The 20,037-nt window shown below is 40.6% G+C and overlaps 1 protein-coding gene across 1 annotated transcript in view; it reads right to left on the reverse strand.

Annotated features, from left to right (window-relative positions):
* IFT172 (intraflagellar transport 172) overlaps positions 1 to 20,037 on the reverse strand; it is a 41,569-nt gene that overhangs the window by 12,127 nt on the left and 9,405 nt on the right. Inside the window, exons 14-25 of the mRNA XM_032653325.1 lie at positions 19,793 to 19,878; positions 16,835 to 16,947; positions 15,685 to 15,852; positions 7,066 to 7,202; positions 6,726 to 6,833; positions 2,737 to 2,821; positions 2,358 to 2,450; positions 1,702 to 1,779; positions 1,216 to 1,464; positions 957 to 1,035; positions 637 to 757; positions 300 to 444 (exon numbers count right to left, since the gene is read on the reverse strand). Of these exons, the coding sequence (XP_032509216.1) occupies positions 300 to 444; positions 637 to 757; positions 957 to 1,035; positions 1,216 to 1,464; positions 1,702 to 1,779; positions 2,358 to 2,450; positions 2,737 to 2,821; positions 6,726 to 6,833; positions 7,066 to 7,202; positions 15,685 to 15,852; positions 16,835 to 16,947; positions 19,793 to 19,878 (1,462 nt within the window). The remainder of the gene's footprint in view (positions 1 to 299; positions 445 to 636; positions 758 to 956; positions 1,036 to 1,215; positions 1,465 to 1,701; positions 1,780 to 2,357; positions 2,451 to 2,736; positions 2,822 to 6,725; positions 6,834 to 7,065; positions 7,203 to 15,684; positions 15,853 to 16,834; positions 16,948 to 19,792; positions 19,879 to 20,037) is intronic.

Genomic DNA, 20,037 nt, shown 5'->3' on the forward strand with positions numbered 1-20,037 from the left:
GGACCTTGCTGTTTATCCGTCCTGTATATACTAGTTTGCACCTGCTAATGTTGGAGTTATCCATGAAGCATCACTCATGCTTGCACAGGAAGAGAGCTAGAGACTTGCTTTATATGTCTGGGAGAGGGGTCTATGTTATGTTAGAATGAAATGGGGGAAGTAAACCTCTTTCTTCCCATTCAGGGTGGTGACACTGTTGGGTCCCAGAAAGAAGGATTTGGAACACTTCTTGCTCTGGGTTCCCTCCTCCTCATCCTGTCCTACATTGCTTTAGGCTGCAGAAAGGGGCTCTCCCTCACCTCATACTCCTGCAGAGACGCATAGTGTTGGGCCACACGAGGATAGTATTTGGACGCAGTGTTCTGGTCCTGTAGATCTAATATATAAATTGCCTTCTTCCACTGGCGGGCACCCAGGGCAGCCTCAATTGCCTTAATGGAGCACCTGGCATAGTTGGGAAAGGTGTAAATATGTATGAGGAAAGAGGAAAATAGATGGAGGCGAAGGGAAACCTCAAGCATACTCCAACCTACATTTTGAGATCTCTCTTATTTTAGTAAGGCCCTGGCACCCTTACTTTCCCCATCAGCTCTCATCTCATGCCCAAATGTCCTTTGCACCCCCAGACCACCACACCTGGCTTCAATGTAGTGATTAATGGCCGCATCAAGCTGCTTCTGCTGCACCAAGTGGTCCCCCCACGCCTCCTCTAGTCTCACCACCTCCACTGGGAATGCCAATCGAGCCAGCTCCACCGCTGCCAGAGACAGAGAGGGCACTCAGCTCAGACTTCAGGAAAAGTGAGATAGAGGAATGAGGCGTGGAATACAGGTGAGAAGTGGAGGGACGGAGGAGCACTGAAGACAGTCAGCCTGAGCAGAGGCACAGAACAGGTGTGGGGGACTGTTTGGGCTGCAGTCCACAACACTGAGGGATGGGCTGTGGGTGGCTAGTACCTTTCATGAACGCGTTGCCTTTACAGTAGCACTCCAGGGCCCGCTGTGGATTTCGAATCTTCTCAAAGAGATCACCTGCCTGTTAACACATTCCATATTGCTACAAAGATACCCTTACTACACAAAAGTCAAGTATCAGCCCCCAAAGGAGACGAATCAGCCACCAGTCAGGGAGGGCTATGCGCTCCAAGACCCCTCTGGGTAGGAAAAGGGCACTGAGCCCTGGGGGTAAGGGACAGGAATAGGAAGCCAGCCATACCCTTTCATACAGTTCGCTCTTGATAAGGGCTGCAGTGATGTGCTCTACCAGCTCTGTGGTGGCCAGCAGTTCCTCTCGGGTCAGCACCAGCCGAGCAGCTTTGGCGGGGAGCCCAGCTTTGAGGTAGAGGCTGATGGCTGCTAGCCTGTCTCCTTGGCTCTCCCGAAGTTCGCCTGCTCGCTCCTCTTGCTGTGTGTCCATCAGCCACTGGTAGTAGCCCTGGCGCAGCTTCTCTAGGGCTGGGTGTCCCTGGACACGCAACAGAGAAGACCAGGAGTCACATCCCTCCTGCCCTGCTGCTTCCCAGGCTTCTCCAATCCCACTGTAACAACAGAAACCCTCCCAGTCACCAATGTCCTAACTCCTCACCATATCAGGTCCCGGCCCCTGCCCTGTTGCAGTTCCTACAGTCTCCTTGACAAGAGGAGGTTTCTGATATTGGTGGGAGTGAGTTCTGAACAACTGTGGGGAAGACAGAACTGGTACCTTGGCCTCAGCCACAGCGATACATTCGTCCCAACGATGTAGCTCCTGGTACATGTCCATGGCTTCCTCAACAGCGTTCTAGGGGAACCCGGGCAGAGGAAAGAGGGACACCAGGAAGATACGAGAATCAGAAATCAGCAAGCTCTCCTCAGCCCAGCTAAGATGCCAGCCTGTGTGGACTGAAGGCCTCATCCTTTACGTATACACAAGCAGAGGTGAATTTAGTATGAAACTAAAAGAAACTTAAGCTTCAGGGCACCTTATTTGCACAGGTTCCTTCCAAAGCAACTTTTTTTTTTTTTTAATTTTTATTATTATTTTTTTTTCCAAAGCAACTTTTCTTAAAGAGGGCTCCTCAAATTGTATAAGCTTTGGGCCTCACAAAATCTGGATCTACCTCCACGCACAAGAATTGCAGAGACAGGCTCTGGAGTATACGGGGAGACAGCAGACTTTTTATGAAAGAAAGAAGTAATTGTAAGAACTAACACAGAGAAGGGAATTATGGAGGAGTGAAATGAACTGTATAGACCTTTCTGAAAGTTCTCCCCAGACCTTTGGTAGCCCAGCTGACCCGTGCTCATTCCTCCTGAGTTTGCCTCTCTATTTTTCCCTCTCTGATCCCCTCTTCCATCCAGTTCTTCTGTTCCTGTTACCTGTTCTAAGAAGATCATTTCGGCCAGCTTGTAGTTCTTCTCCAGCATGGCTAGACGTGCTCGGACCTGATAAAAGTCTGTTCCTTCTCCACCCTGTGGGGAAAAAGGAGGTTCTGCTTATTCTGTTGGTGCCACAGGAGCCATTCTGTCTGTGTGGCCAGAGAGACATGGAGGCTAAAAGGCTTAGGAAGCTGAAAACCTTCATGGGGCTTAGAGGCTCGAGGTTTGGCAAGCAATTCCAATATGGTCTGACTTGAAGGTAGAGGTGTGGGGGTCAGGGTAGAGGAAGTTAGCCATGGCTGGAAAGCTAAGAGTCGTGGGGCTGAGTACCAGGAGAAATCTCAGCTTGAAAGACTGAACGAATCAGGAGAATACTTGCATATTCCCGAGACACTTGATCTGCAATCTCATTGGTCTCACGTAGGAATCGAGCTTTTGCTACATGGCCCAAAGCAGAAAAGCACCTATAGTATGGAAGCGATGACAGTAATATTATAATAGAATCATCATTAATTCATTGGTTCAGTAGATATACTGAGCATCTATTATATGCCAGAAACTGTTCTTGCCACTGGGGACACAAAAGGGATAAGACAGATGAGGGCCCAGCTCTTAGGGAACTTACTTTCTAGTGGAAACAATTAGTAAACAAATAAACAAAGATTATTTGAAAGAATGGAAAATAAAACTAAGGGGACTCCTTAAGTTGGTAGCCAGAGAAGACCTGTTTGGGGAGCTGACATCTGAGCTGAGACCTTAATACAAGAAAGAGCCAATCATGACAAGATGGAGAAAAATTATTCCAGGCAGAAAGAAAAGCTAGTGTAAAGGCCCTAAGGCAGGAGTGAGCTTGGCACGCTCAAAGGGACAAAAGGACGCCAGTGCGGCTGGAGACTAATGGGCAAGTACCCGATATGAGAAGAAAGCAGGGGCCTTAGGACATGCAAAGAGTTTGGGTTTTATACAAAGTACAATAGTAAGTTACTGGAAGGTTCTGAGCAAGAAAATGATAAATCTAATTTATGTTTTTAAAAACTTAGCTGCTGTGGGGTGAATGGATCATAGGGGTGTAAGAACCGTATCAGTGAGACTAATTAAGAGGCTTTGCAACACAGCATGTAGATGGTGGTGGTCTATTCCAGGGTGGACACAGTAGAGGTGAACAAATAAGAGATTCAGGATACTTTTTTTTTTTTTTACAATCACATGGATCACTTTTTATTTTTAACATATAGAATTTGACTTTGTGTATATATATATATATATATATATATATGCATGTACACATGTACAAAATACTTGTATCTGTTAGCATTTTCTTTTTTTTATCTTTATTGGAGTATAATTGCTTTACAATGCTGTTACTTTTTTCTGTACAACAAAGTGAATCAGCTATATGTATACATATATCCCCATATCCCCTCTCTTTTGAGCCTCCCCCCCACCCTCACTATCCCAAGCCTCTAGGTAGTCACAAAGCATCAAGCTGATCTCCCTGTGCTATGCTGTGGCTTCCCACTAGCCATCCATTTTACATTTAGTAGTGTATCTATGTCAATGCTACTCTCTCACTTTGTCCCAGCTTCCCCTTCCCCCACCCCTGGGTCCTCAAGTCCATTCTCTGCGTCTTTATTCCTGCCCTGCCACTAGGTTCATCAGTATTGTTTTTTTTTAGATTCCAAATATGTGCGTTAGCATAGGGTGTTTGTTTTTCTCTTTCTGACTTACTTCACTCTGTATGACAGACTCTATGTCCATCCACCTCATTACAGGTAACTCAGTTTCATTCCTTTTTATGGCTGAGTAATATTCCATCGTATATATGTGCCACATCTTCTTTATCCATTCATCTGTTGATGGACATTTAGGTTGCTTCCATGTCCTGGCTATTGTAAATAGAGCTGCAATGAACATTGTGGTACATGACTCTTTTTGAATTATGGTTTTCTCAGGGTATATGCCCAGTAGTGGGATTGCTGGGTCGCAGGGTAGTTCTATTTTTAGTTTTTTAAGGAACCTCCATACTGTTCTCCATAGTGACTGTATCAATTTACACTCCCACCAACAGTGCAGGAGGGTTCCCTTTTCTCCACACGTTCTCCAGCATTTATTGTTTCTAGATTTTTTGATGATGGCCATTCTGACTGGTGTGAGGTGATACCTCATTGTGGTTTTGATTTGCATTTCTCTAATGATTAGTGATGTTGAGCATCCTTTCATGTGTTTGTTGGCAATCTGTATATCTCCTTTGGAGAAGTATCTATTTAGGTCTTCTGCCCATTTTTGGATTGGGTTGTTTGTTTTTTTGATATTGAGCTGCATGAGCTGCTTGTATATCTTGGAGATTAATCCTTTGTCAGTTGCTTTGTTCACAAATATTTTCTCCCATTGTGAGGGTTGTCTTTTTGTCTTCTTTACGGTTTCCTCTGCTGTGCAAAAGCTTTTAAGTTTCATTAGGTCCCATTTGTTTATTTTTGTTTTTATTTCCATTTCTCTAGGAGGTGGGTCAAAAAGGATCTTGCTGTGATTTATGTCATAGAGTGTTCTGCCTAAGTTTTCCTCTAAGAGTTTTATAGTGTCTGGCCTTACATTTAGGTCTTTAATCTATCTTGAGTTTATTTTTGTGTATGGTGTTAGGAAGTGTTCTGATTTCATTCTTTTACATGTAGCTGTGAAGTTTTCCCAGCACCACTTATTGAAGAGACTGTCTTTTCTCCACTGTATATTCTTGCCTCCTTTGTCAAAGATAAGGTGACCATTTGTGTGTGGGTTTATCTCTGGGCTTTCTATCCTGTTCCACTGATCTATATTTCTGTTTCTGTGCCAGTACCATACTGTCTTGATTACTGTAACTTTGTAGTATAGTCTGAGGTCAGGGAGCCTGATTTCTCCAGCTCCGTTTTTCTTTCTGAAGATTGCTTTGGCTATTTGGGGTCTTTTGTGTTTCCATACAAACTGTAAATTTTTTTGTTCTAGCTCTGTGAAAAATGCCATTGGTAGTTTGATACGGATTATATTGAATCTGTAGATGGCTCTGGGTAGTATAGTCATTTTCACAATGTTGATTCTTCCAATTCAAGAACATGGTATATCTCTCCATCGGTTTGTATACTCTTTGATTTCTTTCATCAGTGTCTTACAGTTTTCTGCATACAAGTCTTTCGTCTCCTTAGGTAGGTTTATTCCTAGGTATTTTATTCTTTTTGTTGCAGTGGTAAATGGGAGTGTTTCCTTAATTTCTCTTTCTGATTTTTCACTGTTAGTGTATAGGAATGCAAGAGATTTCTGTGCATTAATTTTCAGGATATGTTTTGAAGACCCTGGATCAGTGTCCCTAGGACTTGCTGAGAGTCTAGCTGTGAGGGGATGGGAAAAAAGGGACCAAGGATGACTCCTCGGCAAAATAGCAGCAGCTGACCTTTAAAGAGCACTTCCAACCTGTGCTCTTCACACAGGTCCTCTTATTTGCTCTCCACTACCACTGCCATTTTTCTTTACCATCCTGCAAGGTAAATTCTGTTATCATCCCCATTTCATAGAGCAAATGGAGAAACCAAGGCTTGGGAAGGTTAAGTTAATGTCTTTCAAGTTACACAGCTGGTAAATGGAGCCAAGATTTGAAATCAGAGAGTCTGGAGTCCCATGTTTGTCCTATAAATTACACTCCTATACAACACCTGGAATATACAGATCAACACGTGGATTGTAGGGTATGAGTATTAAAAACTTTGAAGGGGCACCTAGTTACAAGATTGGGGAATGACAACAAAAAAAGACACACCCTTATGTGAAGTAACTCAGAAAAACAAATATCGTACAATATTGCTTATATGTGGAATCTAGAAAAATGGTAGAGATGAAATTACTTGCAAAGCAGAAATAGAGTCACAGATGTAGAGAACAAACTTATGACTACCAAGTGGGGAAGGAAGGGTGGGATGAACTGGGAGATTGGGACTGACATATATACACTACTATGTATAAAATAGATAACTAATGAGAACTTACTGCATAGCACAGGGAACTCTACTCAATGTTCTGTGGTTACCCAAAATGGGAAAGAAATCTAAAAGAGTATATATATATATGACTGATTCACTTTGCTGTACAGCAAGAAACTAACACAACATTGTAAAGCAACTATAGTCCAATAAAAATTTAGAAAAAAATAAATAAAAGACATGCTCATAATCTAGGATGGGAGGATGTTTGGAATAACTGTACCACGGAAGGGTTCTATGACATCTGTTGGCATGGGAAGGGAAGTGCTGCCTTAACACTGGGGAGGAGCAGCCCACGGGGAAGATACCTGCATGGCCATCCCTCCCTCCTAGCTGCCTGGCACCTTGGTTCTACAGCCCAACTCACCTCTCAGCAATGTGTAGCTGCCTTGCTTCCAGTGACAGCTTACTCAAGGTTTTCCACATTGCCTCTGTTTCTGGGGTCATTTCCAGAGTCTCCAAGAAGGCTGCTGCCCTGGAGAGGGAAGGAAGCAAAGCACAAGGAATGAGTCCAGGGTCAGGAAGACACCGAGGAATACTAGCGATGGGACAGGAGAGGAGGGGGGCAGGCAATTGTTTGTCCTCTTTGTCTAATCTCCTCCCAGGACACCACGTTCTTTTTAGACATGGTCAGTTTTACTACCCATCCCAGGTCCTCAGAACCAGAATTTCCCACCACCTTGCTGGTTACCAGTCTAGCCCCTCACCTGGTGTAGTTGCCGTCATCAATAGCTGTTCCAAACTCAATAAGGCCCTCATCCAGTGTGTAGGCAACTGTAGTCACACCTTCAGTCACCATCACCTCGGTCTTTCCCCCGCCCCGCTCCAGACCTACAACATCACCCTGTAAAAATTCAACACCCCCATCCCACCAGAATTCCAAGTTAGCATTTCCACTGACTCAACTGCAGAAAAGACCCACCCTCATTCAACCCTACTGCTCGTACACTGAGGGAATTACAGTGGCCCCTGTTTTTCTAACATTTAGTTTCTCTTAGGCAGATAAAAATTCCCTATATATGGTAATATCCTTGGGTTAAAGTACACTCATAACTATGATGGCACTAATGGCTAGGGATAAGTTGACAAAGTGTGACATCCACTTCTGCTACGGCCAGCAGTACTGCCAGCAGTACTATTTCTCGGTATTCTTAAAGGTCCTCCTATTAAAATTCAACTTGAACATACTTCTTAATGTATTGCTGGGTTCAACTGAAGAAACCACTAGGAATGCTTCCTACTCCCTCCCCCCGTCCCCACAAAAAGAAAGCAAGAGAGAATGAGGTCAGTAAGCTAAAACCGAAAAAACATGAGCAGGAAAAAATGGAAGGTGAGCAAGTAGGAAGAATACAGTTGCCCTGAAGGCAAACACAGTATTAGGAGAATAATGGGGATCCTCTCTTCAGTAAAGGGAACCAAAGGGGTACAGGTCATTAATATGCCTGATTCCTGCAGAGGCAAACACAAATCATCTCTGGAGGAAAACATACCTATTTGAGGCCCTCAGGATTCCAAAAGATTACATTCAATGTAACATGAGCTCACAATAAAAAACTACCAAAATATAAGTTAACAAACAGTTAACCAAAAAGTTAAATGAGTAAACAATACCTATAAGTAACAGTTTTAGACCTCCATGGGTCTCAGATATCAAAAACAATAGTTATGAAAAAAGACAGTTATGATATATAAAATAATTATGTGTGAGATGTTTAAAGACCTAAAAGATGGGCTTCCCTGGTGGCGCAGTGGTTGAGAGTCCGCCTGCCGATGCAGGGGACACGGGTTCATGCCCCGGTCCGGGAAGATCCCACATGCCGCGGAGTGGCTGGGCCTGTGAGCCATGGCCACTGAGCCGGAGCCTGTGCCCCGCAACGGGAGAGGCCACAGCGGTGAGAGGCCCGCGTACCGCAAAAAAAAAAAAAAAAAAAAAAAAAAAAAAGACCTAAAAGATGAAATGAAAAATTAAGCAAGGGACAAGAGACTATCAAAAATGGTCAGTCACGTTGGAGAAAGAACCAAATAAAACCTTACGAAAATTTTAATTTTTGAAGTAAAAAACTCAATAGATGGTTTAAATAGCAGATTAGACAATGATGAAAATGAATTAATGAACTAAAAGATGTATCTTAAGAAATTATCCAGAATGTAGCATGGAGTGAGAAGGAGAAAGGAAATATGAAAGACAGGTTAAAAAGGTACAGAAGACAGAACAAGAAATCTAACATACATCTAATTAGAGTTTCGATGGAGAGACTGGAGAATATGATAGAAGAAGCAATGTTTAAAGAGATTATGGTTGGGAAATTTCCAAGACTGATAGAAATATGTGTACTCACAATTACAGGTAGCCCAATATATAACAAGTAGGATAAATAAAAAGAAATTTATAGCTAGACACACTGTGGTAAAATTTCAACATGCCTAAAAAAAGATTTTAAAAGCAACCAGAGAGAAAAGACAGATCACCTACATAGAAAGGACTATTAATAATCTTGTCAGAACAAAAGAAGTCAATCAATGGGACAATATTTGCAAAAGGCTAAGAAAAAATAACTGTCAATCTAGACCAGGGGGGACTTCCTGGTGGTGCAGGGGTTAAGAATCTGCCTGCCAATGCAGGGGACACGGGTTCAAGCCCTGGTCTGGGAAGATTTCACATGCCGTGGAGCAACTAAGCCCGTGCGCCACAACTACTGAGCCTGCGTGCCACAACTCCTGAGCCTGCGCTCTAGAGCCTGTGAGCCACAGCTACTGAGCCCATGTGCCACAACTACTGAAGTCCACGTGCCACAACTACTGAAGCCCAAGCACCACAACTACTGCAGCCCACGCACCTAGAGCCCATGCTCTGCAACAAAGAGAAGCCACTGCAATGAGAGGCCCGTGCACTGCAACGAAGAGTAGCCCCCACTCGCCGCAACTAGAGAAAGCCCATGCACAGCAACGAAGACCCAACACAGTCAAATAAAAATCTAGAATTCAGTACTGAGTCCAAGTATCTTTCAAGAGCAAAGCTCTAAATAAAAACATTTTCAGATAATCAAAACCTGAACGTTTATCATCAAAAGACTTTCACTAGGGCTTTCCTGGTGGCGCAGTGGTTCAGAGTCTGCCTGCCAATGCAGGGGACACGGGTTCGTGCCCCGGTCCGGGAAGATCCCACAGGCCGCGGAGCGGCTGGGCCCGTGAGCCATGGCCACTGAGCCTGCACGTCCGGAGCCTGTGCTCCGCAGCGGGAGAGGCCCACGTACCTCAAAAAAAAAAAAAAAAAGACTTTCACTAAAGAAATTTCTAGGATAGCCTCATCCACCAGAGGGCAGACAGTAGAAGCAAGAACTACAATTCCGCAGGAAACTAAAAACCACATTCACAGAAATATAGACATAATGAAAAGTCAGAGGACTTTGTACCAGATGAAGGAACAAGATAAAACCCCAGAAAAACAACTAAATGAAGTGGAGATAGGCAACCTTCCAGAAAAAGAATTCAGAATAATGATAGTGAAGATGATCCAGGACCTCAGAAAAAGAATGGAGGCAAAGATCAAGAAGATGAAAGAGATGTTTAACAAAGACCTAGAAGAATTAAAGAACAAACAGAGATGAATACAATAACTGAAATGAAAAATACACTAGAAGGAATCAATAGCAGAATAACTGAGGCAGAAGAATGGATAAGTGATCAGGAAGACAGAATGGTGGAATTCACTGCCACAGAACAGAATAAAAAAAAAAGAATGAAAAGAAATGAAGACAGCCTAAGAGACTTCTGGGATAACATTAAATGCAGCAACATTCGCATTATAGGGGTCCCAGAAAGAGAAAAGAGAGAGAAAGAACCCGAGAAAATATTTGAAGAGATTATAGTCGAAAACTTCCCTAACATGGGAAAGGAAATAGCCACCCAAGTCCAGGAAGTGCAGAGAGTCCCAGGCAGATTAAACCCCAGGAGAAACATGCCGAGACACATACTAATCAAACTGACAAAAATTAAAGACAAAGAAAAATTATTGAAAGCAACAAGGGAAAAATGACAAATAACATACAAGGCAACTCCCATAAGGTTAACAGCTGATTTCTCAGCAGAAACTCTACAAGCCAGAAGGGAGTGGCACGATATATTTAAAGTGATGAAAGGGAAGAACCTACATCCAAGGTTACTCTACCCAGCAAGGAACTCATTCAGATTTGATGGAGAAATCAAAAGCTTTACAGACAAGCAAAAGCTAAGAGAATTCAGCACCATCAAACCAGCTCTACAACAAATGCTAAAGGAACTTCTCTAAGTGGCAAACACAAGAGAAGAAAAGGACCTACAAAAACAAACTCATAACAATTCAGAAAATGGTAATAGGAACATACATATTGATACTACCTTAAATGTGAATGGATTAAATGCTCCAACCAAAAGAAACAGACTGGCTGAATGGATACAAAAACAAGACCCATATATATGCTGTGTACAAGAGACCCACACTTCAGACCTAGGGACACATACAGACTGAAAAGGAGGGGATGGAGAAAGATATTCCATGCAAATGGAAATCAAAAGAAAGCTGGAGTAGCAATACTCATATCAGATAAAATAGACTTTAAAATAAAGAATGTTACAAGAGACAAGGAAGGACACTACATAATGATCAAGGGATCAATCCAAGAAGAAGATATAACAATTATAAATATAAATGCACCCAACATAGGAGCACCTCAATACATAAGGCAACTAACAGCTATAAAAGAGGAAATCAACAGTAACACAGTAACAGTGGGGGACTTTAATAGCTCACTTACACCAATGGACAGGTCATCCAGACAGAAAATTAATAAGGAAACAGAAGTTTTAAATGACACAATAGACCAGATAGATTTAATTGATATTTATAGGATATTCCATCCAAAAACAGATTACACTTTCTTCTCAAGTGCACAAGGAACATTCTCCAGGATAGATCACATATTGGGTCACAAATCAAGCCTCAGTAAATTTAAGAAAACTGAAATCATATCAAGCATCTTTTCTGACCATAACGCTATGAGATTAGAAATCAATTACAGGGAAAAAGAAGTAAAAAGCACAAACACATGGAGGCTAATCAATACGTTACTAAATAACCAAGAGATCACTGAAGAAATCAGAGGAAATAAAAAAATACCTAGAGACAAATTACAATGAGAACACAATGATCCAAAACCTATGGGATGCAGCAAAAGGAGTTCTAAGAGGAGAAGTTTATAGCAATACAAGCCTACCTCAAGAAACAAGAAAAATCTCAAATAAACAATTTAACCTTACATCTAAAGGAACCAGAGAAAGAACAAACAAAACCAAAGTTAGTAGAAGGGAAGAAATCATAAAGATCAGAGCAGAAATAAATGAAATAGAAACCAAGAAAACAATAGCAAAGATCAATAAAACTAAAAGCTGGTTCTTTAAGAAGGTAAACAAAATTGATAAACCTTTAGCCAGACTCATCTAGAAAAAGAGGGAGAGGACTCAAATCAATAAAATTGAAGTGAAAAAAGGAGAAGTTACAACAGACACTGCAGAAAAACAAAGCATCTTAAGAGACTACTACAAGCAACTCTATGCCAATAAAATGGACAACCTGGAAGAAATGGACAAATTCTTAGAAAGGTATAACCTTACAAGACTGAACCAGGAAGAAATAGAAAATATGAACAGACCAATCACAAGTAATGAAATTGAAACTGTGATTAAAAATCTTCCAACAAACAAAAGTCCAGGACCAGATGGGTTCACAGGTGAATTGTATCAAACATTTAGAGAAGAGCTAACACCCAGCCTTCTCAAACTCTCCCAAAAAATTGCAGAGGAAGGAACATTCCCAAACTCATTCTATGAGGCCACCATCACCCTGATACCAAAACCAGACAAAGATACTACAAAAAAAGAAAATTACAGACCAATATCATTGATGAATATAGATGCAAAAATCCTCAACAAAATACTTGCAAACAGAATTCAACAACACATTAAAATGATCATACACCATGATCAAGTGGGATTTATCCCAGGGATGCAAGGAGTCTTCAATATATGCAAATCAATCAATGTGATACACCATATTAACAAATTGAAGAATAAAAACCATATGATCATCTCAGTAGATTCAGAAAAAGCTTTTGACAAAATTCAACACCAATTTATGATAAAAACTCTCCAGAAAGTGGGCATAGAGGGAACCTACCTCAACATAATAAAGGCCATATATGACAAACCCACAGCAAACATCATTCTCAATGGTGAAAAACTGAAAGCATTTCTTCTAAGATCAGGAACGCGACAAGGATGTCCACTCTCGCCACTATTATTCAACATAGTTTTGGAAGTCCTAGCCACAGCAATCAGAGAAGAAAAAGAAATAAAAGGAATGCAAATTGGAAAAGAAGAAGTAAAACTGTCACTGTTTGCAGATGACATGATACAGTACATAGAGAATCCTAAAGATGCCACCAGAAAACTACTAGAGCTAATCGATGAATTTGGTAAAGTTGCAGGATACAAAATTAATGCACATAAATTTCTTGCATTCCTGTACACTAACAACGAAAGATCAGAAAGAGAAATTAAGGAAACAATCCCATTCACCACTGCAACAAAAAGAATAAAATACCTAGGAATAAACCTACCTAAGGAGGTAAAAAACCTGTACTCAGAAAACTATAAGACACTGATGAAAGAAATCAAAGATGACAACAAACAGATGGAGAGATATATCATGTCCTTTGATTGGAAGAATCAATATTGTGAAAATGACTATACTACCCAAAGCAATCTACAGATTCAATGCAATCCCTATCAAATTACCAGTGGCATTTTTTACAGAACTAGAACAAAAAAATCGTAAAATTTGTATGGAGACACAGAAGACCCCGAATAGCCAAAGCAGTCTTGAGGGAAAAAAACAGAGCTGGAGTAATCAGACTCCCTAACTTCAGACTATACTACAAAGCTACAGTAATCAAGACAATATGGTATTGGCACAAAAACAGAAATATAGATCAATGGAACAGGATAGAAAGCCCAGAGATAAACCCATGCACCTATGGTCAACTAATCTATGACAAAGGAGGCAAGGATATACAATGGAGAAAAGACAGTCTCTTCAATAAGTGGTGCTGGGAAAACTGGACAGCTACATGTAAAAGAATGAAATTAAAACACTCCCTAACACCATACACAAAAATAAACTGAAAATGGATTAGAGACCTAAATGTAAGATTGGACACTATAAAACTCTTAGAAGAAAACATAGGAAGAACACTCTTTGACATAAATCACAGCAAGATCTTTTATGATACATCTCCTAGAGTAATGAAAATAAAAACAAAAAATAAACAAATGGGACCTAATGAAACTTAAAAGCTTTTGCACAGCAAATGAAACTACAAACAAGACGAAAAGACAACCCTCAGAATGGGAGAAAATATTTGCAAACGAATCAACGGACAAAGGATTAATCTCCAAAATATATAAACAGCTCATGCAGCTCAGTATTAAAAAAACAAACAACCCAATCCAAAAATGGGCAGAGACCTAAATAGACATTTCTCCAAAGATGACATACAGATGGCCAAAAAGCTCATGAAAAGCTGCTCAACATCACTAATTATTAGAGAAATGCAAATCAAAACTACAATGAGGTATTACCTCACACTGGTTAGAATGGGCATCATCAGAAAATCTACAAACAAATGCTGGAGAGGGTGTGGAGAAAAGGGAACCCTCTTGCACTGTTGGTGGGAATGTAAATTGATACAGCCACTATGGAGAACAGTATGGAAGTTCCTTAGAAAACTAAAAACAGAATTACCATATGATCCAGCAATCCCACTACTGGGCATATACCCAGAGAAAACTATAATGGCAAAAGACACATGCACCCCAGTGTTCATTGCAGCACTATTTACAATAGCCAGGTCATGGAAGCAACCTAAACGCCCATCGACAGACGAATGGATTAAAGAAGATGTGGTATATATATACAATGGAATATTAACCATAAAAAGGAACGAAACTGGGTCATTTGTAGAGACGTGGATGGATCTAGAGACTGTCATACAGAGTGAAGTAAGTCAGAAAGAGAAAAACAAATATTGTATATTAACGCATATATGTGGAACATAGAAAATTGGCACAGATGAACCGGTTTTCAGGGCAGAAATAGAGACACAGATGTAGAGAACAAACGTATGGACACCAACGGGGAAAAGTGGGGTGTGTGTGTGTGATGAATTGCGAGATTGGGATTGACATGTATACACTAATATGTATAAAATGGATGACTAGTAAGAACCTGCTGTATAAAAAATAAAAGAAACTTCTAAAATGATATTCTTCAAGAAGAGGAAGAAAAGTAACTCCAGAGAGAAGATCAGCAATGAAAAAGGAAAAGTTGAACAGAGAAACTGGCACTATGACGGTAAATCTATACAAATTCTGTGTGTATAAAATAATAATGTCTAACTTTGGGGATAACAGAAAGGAACCAAAATACTAGACAACAGTGGCAAAGGGGAGGTAATCCCATTTAATCTTTTAGGGTCCTTGTATTGTTTGCAGTGCAGGGGGGGGCGGTTAGATGCTGATTAACTTTAGACTTTGTTAATTTAAATACATGGTGAACTTTTAAGGGTAACTGCTATAGAAATAGGATGTATAACCTTCAAACCAAAAAAAGTTAAAAAAAGAGTATTTAGGAAAGGACAACCCCCCAACAAAAACTCAATCTTAATCAGTCTAAAATGAGGCAAAAAAGGAGAAAAAAAGAGATATAGAAAGAACAAAAAGGAAGTATCAAGTGCTCTACCCACACCCACACCAGTCATCCTAGCCTACCATAGGGGCCTCTTTTCTCTGTTTGCATAGGCTCCTCCCGGATTTTGGAATATTACTTGTGTGTGTGACGTTGTTATGGGATAGGAAAGAGGGTCTGATCAGCAGTCTTAAAAAAATGTAACTATGAATGGCTTTTGTACCAGAGAATCAGCACACAAGGAGGTGATATGGAACTATTCCTCCTGTTGGGGATCTTCCAGCCTAAGGGAACTCCATGTTATGACTTGGTGAATTCCCACTATAATAGAGACCCATACTCCAAGGGTCTAATATAATGTCAGGAATCTGAACAAGTATGGCTCTGGGGCCTGGTCCACTGTGGGAAGGAGTCTAAGCGTCACCTGCCAACTCCATTAAAGAGATTATGGGTGGTGGGCAGAGAAACCAAGCAGACTTCAGAGCCTACTCAGGGTTCTAATTAATCAGCTCAACACTAAGGCTGAGGTGCCCTGATGTCAACATACCCTGATAGAGGACATGGTGACTCTCTCAGGTGCCTCAATGTTGTACCACACACACAGGTTGTTTCGGTTCTGAGCTACCAGCACATCACTTCCTGGGACCCATTGCACGTAGGAGCAGAAGTTGAGGATCATTGTCTTAGAGCAGCTTTCAATATCATATAGGTGCAACTGAAGGAGGAAGAAGTAGATAGCACAATTAAAAGGAGATATGGGTGTCTTCTCATCTTGACAATTTTCCTAATGGCGAAATGTGGTGAGCTAACCCACCAGTCACGTACATGCTGAATTTCAAAGCTTACTCATCTTCAACCATAAACCCTTCAAGTTTATGCTGAGTTGACATATTCTGACTCTGGCCAAATAAGAGATGATCAAAAGAGCAAAGGTCTACACCCTAGGAATTTAAGTTAGGTGAAGGTCAGACTTTTTTTGGCTGCGCTGAAAGGCATGTGGGATCTTAGTTCCTGACCAGGGATCGAACCTGCACCCCCTGCAGTGGAAGTGCGGAGTCTTAACCAGTGGACCGCCAGGGAAGTCCCAGACTTTCATTCTTAGAATAACTCTGGGCCAGAGTTACCAGCCTGGATTACAAAAGTAAGGGCACCAGTCAAATTAAATGGTCTGGAAATTTGTGATGGCTTTCGCATCACAATGAAAATGAAACAAAAAATCACCAGAGAGTCCCTTTTGCCCCTGAGGTTGAACTCTTTGGTGGTACCATATTGAGATCAGAATCAATAAGGGGCTAGGGGGAGACTGTCCTCAAGCCAGCTTCAGTGCCATCAGATAAGTGTAGCTGAAGAGCACTGGAGCAGTAGGTGTGGGTTAAGGTCAGCTAGGCGTGAGGAAGAGGAATGCAGGCGTAAGGATGTTTCATGAGGGCACAGATTTGTGAATAGTAAGAGAGACATCAACTCCCAAATTCCTCTCTTGACTTCGGTGCCATCATGACACAGTCTCCTGAAGGGTAAAATGGGATGGGTGGTGATAGCAGATACAAAGAATGTTGATTCTTCTGTGCCTTTTGCTATGCTAATGGCATAGCCCCAAGAAATTATGTCCTATCCTGCCTCCCACAGTCCCTGCTGGCAGCTAGTACCACATCCTCTATGGACCAGTCTATGGCTAAGGCCTTAGCAACCCTCCTCACACGAAGTTTCCGGTCCCTGAAGAGAAGCTTGTGCCCAGTCTCGTTAAGTTCCAGCCAATCCACACGGCTCTCATGGCTGATGGTGCCAATGTTGTAGCCACCAATCAGGTCCACTAGAGAGTAAAGGAAACAGGGTTAATCACATACAAGGCATGAGGTGGCCTGTGAAAGTCTGGCTTTAAGAATGTTGCATTAGTCTAGAGAATGTCACTCAGGAATGTAAATGGGCAGTACAACATAACTTTGCTAAGATGCTGTATTTCTTCTAAAATTATAGAGGTTTTGTTTAACTCTGCAGTTATTAACTCAAAAGATCCAGACTCATCAAGAAATGTGATTCCTCTCTGGGACTCTTGGAGTTGTCTCAGAGCAGGTCAGAACTATGGAGCAACTGGCTTCTGTTCTCATGATGAACCACAATCAGAGCAAACACACCAGTGACAGAAAGCTGATGAACGAAATGACCCTGGTGATCATACGTGCTCCAAGGAGTTACCTGCATATCTGAGTGGCAGTGATATAAGAACACTTAGGGACAAAGAGTGGTGAAGGCACACAGACAAAATAGGAGGAACCTCTAACTAAAGTTAGGCTGGTCAGTGCAGACGATGAATATTAGTTTGGTCTGAATTTCGTAGGCAATATAAGAAACAATCATGTTTAGAACAGACCACTCAGGGTTGGCTAGGGTGCTTTCAGGGAGTCTCTTGAACAAAGCCCATTCACAGGTCTTATTGATATACATTATCAACAAGCAATGTGCCTGCTTTTGTTACCTACGCTTAAGCTGAAGACCAAATGCCAGCAGATGTCCACTACTGGGAAGACCAACTTAAAAATGAATTTTCCTTTAATTAAAAAGCAAAATGATAAATCCATGTTTTAATGCCCCGATTATAAGTACAACCATAGAATGCTAGAGCTGTGGGGACCCTATTTCTATGAGCACCCTGAAATTACACACAAAATTATGCATGTAGATATTTTTCTGGGAAAGGATCTATGCTTTTAATTAGATACTCAAAGGGGTCGATGACCCAAAATGGTTAAAAGAAGAACTCTGTCAATGTACATTGAAGATAAGACCTACAGAGAGAGGTGACTTGTCCAAAATCTCACAGCTCATTACTGCTGAGAGAACTTAGGCCACTGGAACTTAGAACTTAAGCCACTGGACTGTATTATTATTTCTATTATAGATACTTACATTTCTGAGCTCAGCAACTTCATGTGAAATAGAAAGTTCATGAAATGTAAAAATATCTTAAGAACAGACCCATATGTATATGGAAACCTGATTTATGAGAGATGACATTACATACTAGTGTGCGAAGAATGGACTTTCGAGCAATGGTTAAACATATGGAAAAAAAAAAAAATTGGATTCCTACCCACATTATGCACAAAAATAAATTCCAGGTAAAAATCAAAATTTTAAATGCCAAAATACAGGAGGGAGTAGGGAGGGATTTCTTTTTTTTTTTTTTTTTTTTGGGATTTCTTAAATAAGACCTCAAAACCCACAAACTATTTATTAAAAAGTGATATACAACACTGTAAATTGAACTATACTTCAGTAAAAAAAAGTGATAAAATGGACTACATTAAACTTAAAAATGTCTAAATACTAAGAAATGCTGAAAAGGAGAGAAAAGACAAGCCACAGGCTGAGACAATAGCTGCAATGCAAATAACCATCAAAGCCTACACACACACACAGAACTCCTTCACGTAAATAAAGAAAAGACAACCTAATTTTAAAAATAGGCAATGGATATGAACTGGCAATTCACAGAAGAAATCCAAATGGCCAATAAACAAATGAACAAAAAAATTAAAACAATGAAATATGTTTTCATATACATCAGATTGAGCCAAATAATGAAGCCAGGCAATTTCAAGCATTGGAGAGGAAGTGGAACTGTGACTGCTGGTGGGAATGTAAATTGGTACAACCTCTTCAGAGAGCAATCTGGAAATATTTTAGTGAAATTGAAGATGTACCTCTTTCATGATTCAGCAATTCCATGCTGGGTATAAACCTTAGAGAACTGAAATACTATATCAGTGAAAAACCAACAAATGTCCATCAATAGAGAAGAGAGAAAAGATCCAAGGTAAAAATAATGAAATGTGAGGATTTGACAGAACTGGGTATGGGTACCCAAGTAATAATAATATTATTATTATGAACAGCTAACGTTTATTAAGCACTTATTATATACTAGGCACTAGTCTAAGTGCTTTTCATATGAAGTAGGTTCTATTTTTATCCCCATTTTGTAGATGAGGTACATTTTGTAGATGAAATTGAGATACAGAAACGTGAAGTAATTTACCTAAGATTACACAGGTAGTAAGTAGAGAAGTGGGGAGATTTGACTCCAGAGCCCTGTTCTTAATACCTACACTACCTGGATATGTTATTCTCTAAACTTTTTAGAGAATACCATGCTATTCTTTATACTTTTTTCCTATGCTTAAAACATTCCATGATAAAAAATTAACTATTAATATATACAGTACAATTTATAAATGTGAACATTTGTGAAATGCACATAAAATTTGTCATCACTACTTATTAATGACAAACTATACAGAAAGTAAGGCCCCTTCCAGTTCTAAGAATCTGTGATCCTATGAAGTCTAAACAGGAAAATTCTTAAATTTGCTAATGGTTCTTTTCTACAATTCACAATTTTCCAGCCCTGAGATATATGCCTAGAGAACGTGAATAATTATATGGGCAGGCCTATACATACCAATGCATCTGTATCTAGACTTCTAGATATAGACATATGGATTTAAACATTTCACATATCCCCTGTAAGAATGAGGTCACACATTGACCAGATGCCTCTCAGATTCCTGGATTCTCCACTGCACACAACCCTGTGACATGGAAGTGCTTTATAAACATCTATTTTGTTACTACAATTATGAGAGAGTCTTACTCACCTATAGCAATAGTCTTAATATCAACAAGATAAGCCAACCTCTTATTATCCTCCGTTCCTCGCTGGCGCCTCTCATTAATACGGACACTGAAACATGAAGGGTCAGGTGAGGCAAAATGGGCTTAGGTAGCTGGGATGTTTAATAGGAGCTCTGAAATACCATATGGGATGAAGATTTTAGATTAACCTGAGGATGTAGGAGATAGAAGTCAAAAGGAATTCTTTTGGGTTTCAAAAATTTAGAGA

The sequence above is a fragment of the Phocoena sinus genome, chromosome 13 (assembly GCF_008692025.1).
Source record: "Phocoena sinus isolate mPhoSin1 chromosome 13, mPhoSin1.pri, whole genome shotgun sequence".
Lineage (NCBI taxonomy): Eukaryota > Metazoa > Chordata > Mammalia > Artiodactyla > Phocoenidae > Phocoena > Phocoena sinus.